Source organism: Oryza glaberrima, chromosome 5 (assembly GCF_000147395.1).
Source record: "Oryza glaberrima chromosome 5, OglaRS2, whole genome shotgun sequence".
NCBI lineage: Eukaryota > Viridiplantae > Streptophyta > Magnoliopsida > Poales > Poaceae > Oryza > Oryza glaberrima.
Window position 1 is genome coordinate 20,982,150 of NC_068330.1, and position 12,354 is coordinate 20,994,503.

The following is a 12,354-nucleotide window of genomic DNA, read 5'->3' on the forward strand; positions in this document are numbered from 1 at the left end:
TGATTGAACATTGCCAATAATTCGATGGAGTCCTTAATCTAACCACAAAATTTGCCATATTGGGAATTTTAATTATGAAATTTGTCCTCTGCCCGTGCCACTACCCTTGGTGAGGCCTAGTGGGCCCTTTGACGTCCTATAGATGTAATAAGTTCGCCGGAGGTCACTTAACTTAACAGTGAGATTTTTTTTATGTCCTTTAACCACAAAACCAGAATATATGATAGCTTAAAGTCAAAATTGTGATAGCTTAAAATCAAAATGATCAATAATGTTTTTCTTTAGAATACAAATTATCAATAGTGTTATTTGTGAAACTTTAGGATCATAGTAGTTGGAATTTTGTGAAATTTGAACCATAGTAGGTGGGTTTTAGGAAATTTACTAGAGAGTAAATTGTGTCCACGATACATAAACTTGGTAGGTAGGTGGGTGCGATCTAGTGTAACAACTTAAAAAATGATCATTTAGGTGTAACAACTTGGCTAGTATGTGCATTCTGGCTAAAAAAATAATATTAGACACCACACCTTTTAAGCCACATAGTAAAAAAAAACAGTCGTCGTTGCAAATAATCTAATAAGTATAATGATTATCAAATAATAAAATAATAATGGTTTAGATGTATTTTATTTGCTTGCTTATAATAATAAATATCCTGTCGATTTGAAACCGAAATATATAATGATCGTTAAACCTAAGTGTATAAGAATTGTTGTAACATAATTTCCGAGCGATTCTACTAGTTAAACATATTCAATTGTATTCATGACCAATAATCTAGTAGTTATGCTTATAATATAACAAACAAAATAGGTTGAATCATACGTACGTAACAACGTTTTAACCAAAATACACTTGAGTGCCAATTTCATGTACCGGTCTGCATATTTTTCGAGTTATTGCACTAAATCGTACCCACCTGCAAGTTCTCGTACTACTAATACAATCTACTCTTTACTAAGAGGCCGTTCGAATCCAAATAGCACGCTTTTCAAACTGCTAAACTATGCGTTTTATGCTGAAACTTTCTATATGAAAGTTGTTCTAAAATATCAGATTAATCCATTTTTCAAGTTTATAATAATAAAAACTTAATTAATCACACGTTATAATCACCTCGTTTTACGTGAAACACTTAAACTTTATCTTCGTCTAAATCTTCGAGATTCAAACACCAAATATAAAATTCGTATCGTAATTGATCTGTTTGTATAATTGCACCTGGTACAGTGAAAAATTGAAAGAATCTGTAGCAGTATATATTAATCTGTCGCAACTCGCAACACATACAAAATTTACAATTCATCACAAGCTGAAAAGGAGAAAGAACAAAGGAAAAAAAAACTGAAACAAACAACACCCTCATCAATTTACAATCTAATGATGACTACTTGGGCTTGACCTCAAAATAGGGCATGTAATCCGACGCGCCATCGCCGGCGTACGATCCCCGGCTGATCTCCACGTCGCTGTAGGGGTGCGCCGGCGGGCCGCCGCCGCGGTGGCGGTCGAACTCGTTGGCGGACGGGTCGGCGGAGCTGTCCCCCTCCCCGGCGCCGGCGTCGTCGGGCTCGTTCTGCAGCATGGCCTCGATCTCCTTCACCACGGCGCCCATGGCCGGGCGCGCCGCCGCCGACTCGTCGACGCACCGCATCGCCAGCTGCACGAACCGCCGGAACACCGGGGTGCGCGCGGCGTCGCGGATGGCCGGGTCGACGATCCCGCGGAGGCCGTAGTGGTGGTCGTGGTCGGCCGGGTCGATGGCCAGCCGCACCTCCCGCACCACGTACCGCCCCTTCTCGATCGGCTGCCTCCCGCTCACCAGCTCCAGCATCACCACCCCGAAGCTGTACACGTCGCTCTTCTCCGACAGCTGCTGCGTCATGTAGTACTCCGGGTCCAGGTAGCCCTAGCCACATCCCATCGATTTTATTACCATTTGTTTCAATCTTGATTGTTTTCTTTATACTATCAGATCAAATTAAGCATATCTATTTCAATTGGTCCTCAAGATGTTCGTCGAATTTTACTGAAGCGAACCTAAAAGTTCAGTTATGTCAGGAGACTTGCAGAAGTGGTTAGTAGGGTGAATTTTATCAATTTGTCATGAGATTGGAAGAAGTGGTTAGTAAGGTGAATTTTATCGATTTATTTTGAGATTGGGAGAAGTGGTTAGTAAGGTGAAGTGCAATGGGTACATGCTTAGTTACCATATTTACTTCAAGTTTGATTTCAAATTAAGCATATCGATTTTGATTGGTTCTCAAGATGTTAGTAGATTTTTATTAGTGAGTACTGAAGTGAGGCTCAAAATTCAGTTCTGTCAGGAGATTGGCATGAGCGGATAGTGAGGGGAATTTACCAGTGTTCCCTTGACTTGGGTGGAGACATGGCCCTTCTCAGTGTCGGCCACGAGCTTGGAGAGCCCGAAGTCGGCAACCTTGGCCTTGAGGTTGTTGTCGAGGAGGATGTTGGTGGACTTGATGTCGCGGTGGATGATCGGTGGGTCAGCGAGCTCGTGCAGGTAGGCAAGCCCTCTGGCCGAGCCAAGCGCGATCCTCAGCCTCTTCTTCCAGTCCAAGTACGTCCCACTTCCTGCAAATCAAAACCTTTTCAGTTAACATTTGATAAAAGAATCATTTTAGCAATGCAAACGAAATGGCGAAATAAAATGTGTAATCAGATTCATGGCAATGTTAATTATGGGATGTGGATTTACCCGTCAAGTTCTCTCTGAGTGTGCCATTGGAGATGTACTCGTAGACGAGCATCTGTTCACCTTGCTCGTAGCAGAAGCCAATGAGGCTGACCAGGTTGCGGTGGTGCACCCTGGACAGCAGCTCGATCTCGTTCTTGAACTCCACAGCGCCCTGCATTGAGTTGCGGTCTGCACGCTTGATGGCGACACGGGTTCCGTCACCGAGAATCCCTCTGTACACCTTCCCGTAGCCTCCTGACCCGATCTCGTGGTTGTCAGAGAAGTTGTTGGTGCAGATCTTGAGCTCGTCAAAGGAGAAGAACCTTGCTCCCTTCAGCTGTGGAGCCCCTCCACTGTCCTTCTGGCCAGCAGCCCATGAAGCTGAAAATTTTGGATCAGAAAACAGGTTCAGTTGTTTCAGAACTTCTTGATCTTGTCAGTTTATTCCAGTAGTAGCATGCAGTAGGATGCTGCTGCTTGTAGCTGTTAATGTGTCCCTGACAAATTGCTTGGTGGCATTGCAGTGACATGATACCTATGAGCTTTTAGATCCTTACCAAAAGGGTCTGCTCTTTCCTTGAGTTCCTTAGCCCTTCTCTTCTGTCGGAGAGCAAACAATGACATGAAAATGAGGGCGATAACAAGGACCCCACCGGCTACTGCAATTCCAGCTATGGCACCTGTGCTCATCTTGGATTTTTTGCCACCAAGAGCAACTGGCACACACAAAATCAGAGTGAGCAATCCTCACACCACTATATACTAGTACTTTTGTGCAAATACTAAACTCTCCGACATAAAATAGCAGAGTCCTTTTAGCATCTCATTAATTGCAATTTAGAAGTAAAAAATTAAAACTTTCAAGATACCAACCCTCAGATAACGAAATGTGGTATTTCCTAAGCTGTAATTTTGATACCTCTGCATTCTCAAAGGGAAAACTAAAACTACTTCAGTGCAAATAAAGTGGGAGTCTCGACACAGTGAAATCCAAGTACCTGCCAAGGGGGCATATGGGTCTGCAATGAAGAAATAAGGTCCAAAATTTGCTGGTGGTTTGTAAATCTGGTTACTGAGAGAAGAACCAATCCTTGTCAATTCTGACAGGTTGAAGGTCACCCCGGATGTTGGGAACAGCTTCACTTGAACTTGGAGGTAGTTGTCACTGTTGAAGTGGATGTCTGAGAGAGCGACCGAGCCAGGGAGCAGGTTCAGCTTTGCCGCCATGGTCGACTCCAGCAGCTGGAACGGCGTACTGCTCACCAAGTCGACGAAGAAGGGTGCCCTGAAAACCATCTTGCCGTTGTATGAGAAAGCACAGCCGCAGCTCGCAGGGTTCACGTTCTGACCATCACTGCACTGAGCTGAGCCGCATTTTTCCATACTGGTACTGTATGGGCTCGCGTTCTGTAGCTGCCTGCTGCAGAAGGCTCTGTTGTTGGGATCTTGCTCGGCGCAAAACGGATTACCTGCCAGGCTGCAGACAGGATATGGCATGAGAAGTGAGGCAATGTTGGTGAAAGGTAGGAGAGAAGACGAAGATTGTATGGTGTTCTTGGTTCTTATTGAGTTTGCAGGTTCTTACAGTAGAGTTTTCTTGTAGCTTGCAGTATCGGTAGAAACTATTCGGTTGTCCATGAGATTTACTGTCTGCAGTGAGCTGCTGATGTTGCCTGTAATTTCAAGTGTCCCGTTGAATTGGTTGTTGCTCAGCACACTGTCCGATTGGCCACAAAATAGGCAGAGATAAGACACTTTTTTTTAAAGCTTATATGTTGAGTTGTAAGTTACCAGAAAATTACACTTGCTGCAGTGTGGGCAATGTGAAGAGCCCCTTTGGGACCTGGCCAGAAAGACTTCCAGAAACTATTGAACTGAGTGATCAAAACATATAGAGATGAGTATGAAATTGTCATCACAAGACGACACAAAATTTAAAATTCCAAAAGTTTTGGATAACTCACACAGAAGCAAGAGATGTTAAAGATGTGAACCAGCTGGGGGCCACTGAAGGATCAAATGTGTTGTTGCTCAAATCCCTGGCAATTCAAGAGTGGAATCTTTAGTTATGCAGACAAATTATATGATTGGATGATGAGGCATGGGGGTGGTTAGTTTCTTACACAACATTCAAGTTGGTCATGTTGCTGAGATCTGGCACTGATCCAGTTAGCTTGTTGTTTGCTAAGTTCCTGCAGAAGATAACATTTTCAGAGAGGTGCCTCAAGTGTCATAACTCTTCCTTTAAGATCAGATGTCACTTACAGCTCATTCAGTTTGACCAAACTGCCAATTGTAGCAGGTATTGCTCCCGTAAAACCATTCCTATCCAATCGGCTGTCAAAGATACAAAAGCAAGTCAAAGATATGACCAATTTTTTTTTTTGGAGAAAATAAAAGGATGAGTTCCACCTATGTGAACTTTCAAGATACTTACAGAACTTCGAGTGTACTAACAGTCCCAACCTCAGCTGGGATTGAGCCTGAGAATTTGTTGCTATCAAACAAACTGACGAGATAGGGAGAGATGTTAGCAAGATATATCTATTCAGTATTCATATTAGACATGAAAATTTGTCGATCCCTTACATGTGTATGAGAGTCATATTGGAGTTGAAAAGTCCAGTAAGCGTTCCAGTTAACTGGTTCTTGTTGAAATGGCTGTTCATCAATTTGAAGTTTGGAGCAAAACAATCAATTGTAAGTACTTACATATTCTGATATTTCTCAATTGATAATACCATAAAGTAAGATTAAAATTACTTACAAGTGCTGCGTTTTGACAAGTTGGTCCAGGCCTGGTGATGTTGATGTTGAGATGGGGACAGATCCAGTGAGTTGATTATCAGCCAGGTCTAGCCATAAGAGGTTTGTGAGTACGCCAATCGAAGACGGTATTCCACCACTAAACTTGTTTGAATTCAAGGCCCTATAGAGAATGGCACGAATTCATTATGTCAATCCACTCAAAAGAAAAGAAAAAAGGGTTTATCATCTGAAACTGTGGACCAGGTATATCCACTTACAAGAACCCAAGTTTCCGCAGGTTGCCTATTGCTATTGGAATGTTTCCAGTGAAGCTGCAACCAGCTAAGATCCTGACAATTACACAGCATTTGTGCACATCAGTAAGAAAGTTTGGTATTTCTGATTGGAAAAAGTAGTGTTGACAACAATGGGCAGTGCGGCGCATACAGTGTCGTAAGCTCCCCAAGGTTCCCAATCTCAGCTGGCAGCGGACCACCGAGATTGATGTTGAAGGAAAGATCCCTGCAAGTGTTTCTGTTATCAGCTACTACTACTAGACTATTTCTTCTTAGACAAATTAGTTGTACTCCAGAACTTTGTCACGGATCATTTCATCCAGGTACGTTTGCTATTGATAATTTAACTTCAAGTGTAGTATCTTGTTTCTTTCTTTTGGTAAGAAATGAGCCTAATCCATGTCACATTGCGAAAATAGTCAAAGCTTCAGATATTTCATCCAGATCTATTTACTATTGTAACTTGGCATCATATCTTTGTTTCTTTCATTTGGTAAGAAATGAACCTAATCCATGTCACATTGCCGAAATAGTCAAAGCTTAAGATTGGTAAACATGAACTGGTCAGCTGAACTAAACCTCAAGAAAAAAAAAAAGCAGAGTTCATAAACTAGAAGCAAACTGTTCTGACAATCTGCCCCTTGACTGGTTCAATCAGAAGTTCCTAGCCTGATTGCCTGAATTCACAATCTGAACTGCTACAGAAGCATTGAACAAAATTTCGAAAATCCCAAGTTCATAGCCTGCAAAATCATGCTGTTTTGCACTTTTGCTAAGCTGGGTGATGAACTGATGATAGAAGAAGGTGCTTACAGGTACGTGAGCTGGCCGAGCTGGCCGATGCTGCTGCTCAGTGTTCCCTGCAGGCTGACGCTTGACAGCCTCCTGCAAAAACCAGAGACATCCATGGCACGATTTTAGAGGAAGGCCCATCACATGATATTGGTGGTAGGAGGAGAAGGAGATGGCTGTAACTTACAGCGTCGTCACCCTGCCGTTGGTGCACATGATGCCGTCCCATCCGCCGCCGCAGGGGTCGCCGGAGTTCCAGCTCAACGGGTAGTTCGTCCATTGGCTCTTCAGCCCCTCGAGCGCCGCAGCTGCACGCATGCATGCCCAAGAAGCAGATCATCAACACCAGCAACAAAAACCAAGCGATTCTTCTCCGGGCAAGAAGATCCTGCCTGACTTTAGAATCATCTATGGAAGAAACGGAGGTGATCGCCGGCGGCGAGGCAAGAGCACTCACCGTCCTGGGCGTTGGTCTGGCACAACACCGCCGGCACGCCCGCCGCCACCACCACCAGCGCAAGCGCCATCAACACCCGCGGCTCCATCCTGCGCCGCGCCGTCGCCGGCGAGGCAAGCCACCGGGAGAGCTAGCACACGCTTGTGCTCTGCTTGACCGGAGATCGTGGAGGAGGAGGTGGAGGAAGAAGAGGAGAAGAGTCCGCGCAAGGTGCGGGGAGGCGACGACGCCTCGGTGTATATGGTGGGCGCGGGGGCCGGGGAGTGATGGCGCCACCAACCGCGGCCGGGTTGAAGTCTTCCCTTCTCTCGCCGCGCCGCCGGGAAGAGGTCAACCCACCCGCGGATGGATGATCAGAGTGTGAGCTCCTCACGCGTTCAGACAGCCAGACATCCTCCCTCCCGCCTCTGCTCCTTCCTCGCGCCGTTTGGTCAAAGAGCCGACCTGCTTATGCTTAATCAATATTAGTACCTCCGTTTGTAATATATAACATTATTAACTTTTTATCACATATTTAACTGTTCGTTTTATTTAAAAAAATTAATTAGTTATAATTTTGTTGTAAGTTATTTTATCACTTAAAATACTTTAAGTGATTTATATTTTATATATTTATATAAATTTTTGTTATAAGATGAATGATTAAATATTTGTTAAAAGTTAACGGCGTCGTCTATTAGAAGTCGGAGGTAGTGCTATTGAAAAAGAAAAAAAAACCTGCGCTAATATAGAGTAATTAGTGTCGACTTGGATTAGTTAACCATTTAACCTGTTGTTCAGTCTATTAATTGATCTCTCTCAATCAGGCCGGCTGTTGGTGTCAGGTAGCCATCGCGGGCATGATTTTCTTATTATTTTGTGTGTTGGCCGTCGGGCGCGCGAAATGGGATCGTGAGGCTTAATCCAACCCACATTTTGATATTCCTTTGTGTTAACATTATTATACTAGTACTGGTATATCTATATCTTAGGAAGAAGGTGCCTAGGTTAATGTGCAGGTTAGTCGTCGTCTTGGATTGTACTCCCACTGTCATATTCTATTTTAAATACAAACATGAGTTTCCGTGCTTAACTTTAATCGTCCGTCTTATTCTGTTTTTATAATTAGTATTTTATTGTTATGAGAAGATAAAACATAAATAGTACTTTATGCGTGATTTATGTAAAAAATTTAAAAATAAGACGGACGATTAAAGTTGAGCACGGAAAATCATGGCTGGCTGCACTTAAAAACGGAGGGAGTACATTTGTGCCCGTGAAGTTGATAGTTGACAATGCAGGAGAGGAATCGACGTTGTGGATTCTGTCCTAATCTGTCCATGTAATCCACGGTTAAGATAAATGCATCAAGTACAAAGAACAGAGAGAGAGAGAGAGAGTATATATGATTCTAGGATCTCTTATGTCTTCTTGATTACGACGAGAATCCTTGTGGTAAATTTGTACCTTAGTTGTTGTGAGTACCTTTCGTCCTCTTAAAATTAGGTCAATCTAAAATTAGCAGAAATAACTTCCGGATCGAAACATAGAAACACCTTCATTAATACTCCACATGTTCTTATAGGTCGGCCGGACACAATTAACCCAAATTAAATAGGGTTAATAAATACTTCTTCAACCGCGTCAGGCTCGCGGTGTGAAGTTTGCAAAAAAGGGCAAGTTGCCAATTGGGGTCGTCATGCCTTATCTCGAGTTTTGATTTGCTCGTGATTTTTTGCATTGTGCTACTGTTGTGGACCTGAAAGAGAGTGGCTGGGAAAGGGAGAGCCTTGGTCAAATTGCCGCACGTTCATGTCAATCGCGATCTTTCACTAGATTCATGCAAAAAGCGGCAAACGAGTGCATGCTTAGCTGATTTTTCAATTCTTAAAAATTACTTAATTCTCAGGAATAATTTTGCACTAAATCACGGAAAGGTTGGACAATGAAAGCGGCGAAGAAACACACGGAATTAGTTCTAAAAAAAAGTTTTAAAACTTAAAATCAGCTTTGGCTTTGTAATGCTTTCATCGCCCTGCATGGACGTGAATTCTTATTATTTTCGAACCTTTTGTAGTTTTTAAAATAAATGCTCCTAAAACTTATTTCAAATCTAAATTTTTTGGTCTAACCACGTCATCTCGCACTGCTTGACAAAACAACTCTGCTACGTCTCCCATGATGGCTATAAAGTGGGCTGTTGTCTCGCCAAATCAATCTAGCTGGATTGATAAAACCCTTGCCACGTGGCCAACAGTTTTAGATTTGAAAATAAGTTTTGAATGGTTTATTTCTAAAATTTTAAATAAAAAAGGTAAAAATAAATAAATAAATAATCCACGGGGAAGATCTCAACACCAATCTCAAAGCAGACTACATGACCCCGTCCCATAGAATAATTCCAGAGGTCCCTCGTTGACATTTCCCATTGTCGTGCCGCGCTTTGCAAACAAGAAAACCCCAGAGTTGATGGAGATAAAACGTTAAGCAACATGCTTGACAAATTCAGATCTTAACCACAGCTACCACTTCACAATGTTTTCAACGTTTGCAACAGGGCACGTCTAAAATGCCAAAATGTGTCATTGCTTTGCAAAAAATATGAACTGATGTCACCAGGAGACTGTCAAAAAGACATCGAAATCACCTAGTCAACACCATTCTCATTAGATAAAACTCATAAAAGCCGAACTGTGACATCAGTGCAAACACACTAGAGGAATTCATAATTCAAATGGTATACGTATGCCTGGGGGAAAAAGCTAGCTGGGTTGAAAGTTCCATGAAGGGTGTGAACATTAGTTTTTGATTTGATCTACAAAATATGACATGGTACAAAAGCCTAGTGCCGCCTCGCTTTAGACTCGCTCTTCGCGAGAATCATTCCAGAGAGCTTATCAACCTCGTAGAGAAATCCAGCAGAAAACAGGAAGCTGCAGCCAAAGTTGATAAAATTTGATTAACACATTCGCAAGGACTGCAGCAACGGGTGCACAGACTGACCAAAGGTTAATAATATGAATTTATCACTGTCAAAGAACTCTCCAAAGTATCAATTTCTCACTGTCATAGAACTCTCCAAAGTCATGGTTATGAGGGTATCCACAATGTGTCAAGTTGCTTAAAAAAATGCCAAGTAGCGGCGGGACTTAGACCGCAAGCATAATAGGCTATAAAAGGGCAATTGATTTGATATTTTATATAGACAGGTTCAACAGAACTACTAGTAACCCATTCTATATGCCATAATTCTGAATAGCGTAATCTGCAAATTGCATAGCGTTTCCAGTGACATTGTTGCATAAATACAGCTTTTACAACATGTGACAAATCCATATTTACCAATAGCATTAGTGTTAACAATATACAACTTAAGATAGGTAAAAAATACTTGTGTGAAATACACATTACTGTCTTGAATGATATCACATTCAACAGGATGAAAAAAGTTTTAATTCCTTGCAAACAAAGGAGTGGAGTATCTTGTTTTTGCCTAAATTGTTAGTTTCATTTCCTCCCATCTAAACAGAGCAACAGTTCATAAGCAAATACTCCACTAGTATGTCTGAGATTACCATCTCTGGATAATCCAAGAATTTTCTTATTTAGCAAACAGCAAACACTCAGATCTATGGATGTGTTAATGGGACCATATAGAAAAATTCTAAATGTCCGTAGAAAGAAATAGTAAAGTGTCTTAAAGATAACATACCATGTTGTGATGCAAACACGATGGACAGTGCCGGCAACAATAAGTGCAGTAAGTTCCGCGACAACAACTGCAAAGAAAGAGACAGTTAAAGAAAGTCGAAATAAAAATCAGGGGGAAGCAGCAAGAATGAGATCGTATGACTATACATACCTGCACCCCATCCAGTTTTAACTCCATTAGCTTCCTGATAGTTGCCAATAAACTGCAAAAGTATATCAAATTATCATATATTAATATTAATGTTGAGAGGAAACAGCTAAAAAAGTGCAAAACTCACTGATCTTTTAATACAACCATAAAAGGTGAAAATCAAATGTGGATACCACCTGCTCACTATGTCTTATGTGCTTGTTTTTGCTAAGTTTTGTTGCCTTCCTAAGGGTCTGCTTGCACTGTTCTCTTGTTACAGAGCAGAAAGCTGGGATAAGTACCCCATTTCAAGGATACTTTCTTTGACCATCAGATAAGACTAGTAGTATGGACATTGGGGCTGCTAGTTCTGCTGGATGCTCTTGGGGCTTAGCATGCTTTTGGCCAAAACCCCCTTTAGTTCTATTATCTTGGCTCAAAAGGTTAAAAGTTCGAAGCTCCAGGTTCCATACTTAACATGCCCTTTGCAAGAATTATGATAGCATCATGGAAATACTAGCAGATAGCTTAGCCTACATAGTACCGAGTGAGCTTAAAATTAAATGTTCTATTCTCTTTCAGAAGCCATCCTTGACTTCTTGTGTAGAGAGTGAACTTAAAATTAGATGGTGTATGATATTTCAGAAGCTATTCTTCTGTGGATATCTGGAAAACTGAACCTGAATAAACTAGTTCCAGGTCCTCTAAGCCGAAATCTCGCTTATGCGCCTAGTCGGATATTATAATTCAGAGAAGCACAATGTTACTACCCACTTCTGCACAGAGCAAAACTATGTTTTCTTCTATGGTGTTTATCCCCTACAGACTGAATCACTCAAATGTGACAAAAGCTACGAGAGACAACATCTTGGCAACTCCATTTGCTACGGGGTTTGTCTAAATTAATAATAAAACGAAAATTTTACCACTCATGTGATTCTATCACTTCAAATTAGCTAAAAAGAAAGAGGGACAAACAACGGCATCACGAGCAAAACTTAAAAACTTATTAAGAGGTATAAGATCGTAAGAGGAGGGTTGGGAGCGGACGATTCAACGCACCGTGAGAAGGAAGAGGAAGAGGAGGGAGCAGACGAATCCGCCGGCGATGGTCATGAGCTCCGACGAGGCGAACCTCCCCCGGTACATCTCGAGCAGCGACAGCGTCACCGCGAACAGCAGCAGCGACAGCGCCATCGACCTCCCCCCCGTGCTCGCCATCTGCAACCACACAACACCACACACCGCCGGATCCACCATGGTCAAAACTCAAGAAACCAAAATCAAGAACAAGAAACCTCACGTCACGCACACACCGACCGAGCACGAAGCCGCCTCACCTTGGATCGGTGGACCCTGGGGAGATCTGAGGGGAGCGGGAGGGGTCAAGGGCAGTAGGGTTTTGCGCCTCACGAAGGTGATGAATTTGCCCCGCGACGCGATGCGGCCGCGAGATCTACCCGCCGAGGTGAAGGCGAGGCTGCAGACTAGACCAACGCTGGGTGGAAGATGGTCAGGTCAGACGGAGGAGCGGAGGAGG

At 42.6% G+C, this 12,354-nt stretch overlaps 2 protein-coding genes and 2 long non-coding RNA genes across 4 annotated transcripts; 2 read left to right on the forward strand and 2 right to left on the reverse strand.

Annotated features, from left to right (window-relative positions):
• Positions 1-1,184: 1,184 nt before the first annotated feature.
• On the reverse strand, positions 1,185-7,143 carry LOC127774692 (leucine-rich repeat receptor protein kinase HPCA1-like). Its single transcript, XM_052300978.1, has 18 exons — positions 6,995-7,143; positions 6,725-6,845; positions 6,559-6,630; positions 5,897-5,971; positions 5,728-5,799; positions 5,469-5,630; positions 5,291-5,362; positions 5,139-5,210; positions 4,967-5,038; positions 4,825-4,893; positions 4,666-4,740; positions 4,504-4,575; positions 4,287-4,418; positions 3,700-4,178; positions 3,259-3,417; positions 2,723-3,082; positions 2,366-2,598; positions 1,185-1,912 (listed from the first exon to the last, which is right to left on the reverse strand). Exons 1-18 carry the CDS (start codon positions 7,080-7,082, stop codon positions 1,391-1,393), a joined length of 2,907 nt encoding a protein of 968 aa, XP_052156938.1. The 5' UTR covers positions 7,083-7,143; the 3' UTR covers positions 1,185-1,390.
• Positions 2,995-3,775, forward strand: LOC127774695 (uncharacterized). The gene is made up of 3 exons (XR_008017804.1): positions 2,995-3,107; positions 3,226-3,437; positions 3,637-3,775. It is a non-coding gene; the product is annotated as an uncharacterized LOC127774695 (long non-coding RNA).
• Positions 4,352-7,028, forward strand: LOC127774693 (uncharacterized). The gene is made up of 3 exons (XR_008017803.1): positions 4,352-5,401; positions 5,498-6,068; positions 6,561-7,028. It is a non-coding gene; the product is annotated as an uncharacterized LOC127774693 (long non-coding RNA).
• A 2,462-nt stretch (positions 7,144-9,605) lies between the features above and the next one.
• Positions 9,606-12,319, reverse strand: LOC127772785 (uncharacterized). The gene is made up of 5 exons (XM_052298756.1): positions 12,155-12,319; positions 11,877-12,035; positions 10,836-10,887; positions 10,686-10,752; positions 9,606-9,906 (listed from the first exon to the last, which is right to left on the reverse strand). The coding sequence occupies exons 2-5, from the start codon at positions 12,033-12,035 to the stop codon at positions 9,816-9,818; spliced, it is 369 nt and encodes a 122-aa protein (XP_052154716.1). The 5' UTR covers positions 12,155-12,319; the 3' UTR covers positions 9,606-9,815.
• Between the last annotated feature and the right edge of the window lie 35 nt (positions 12,320-12,354).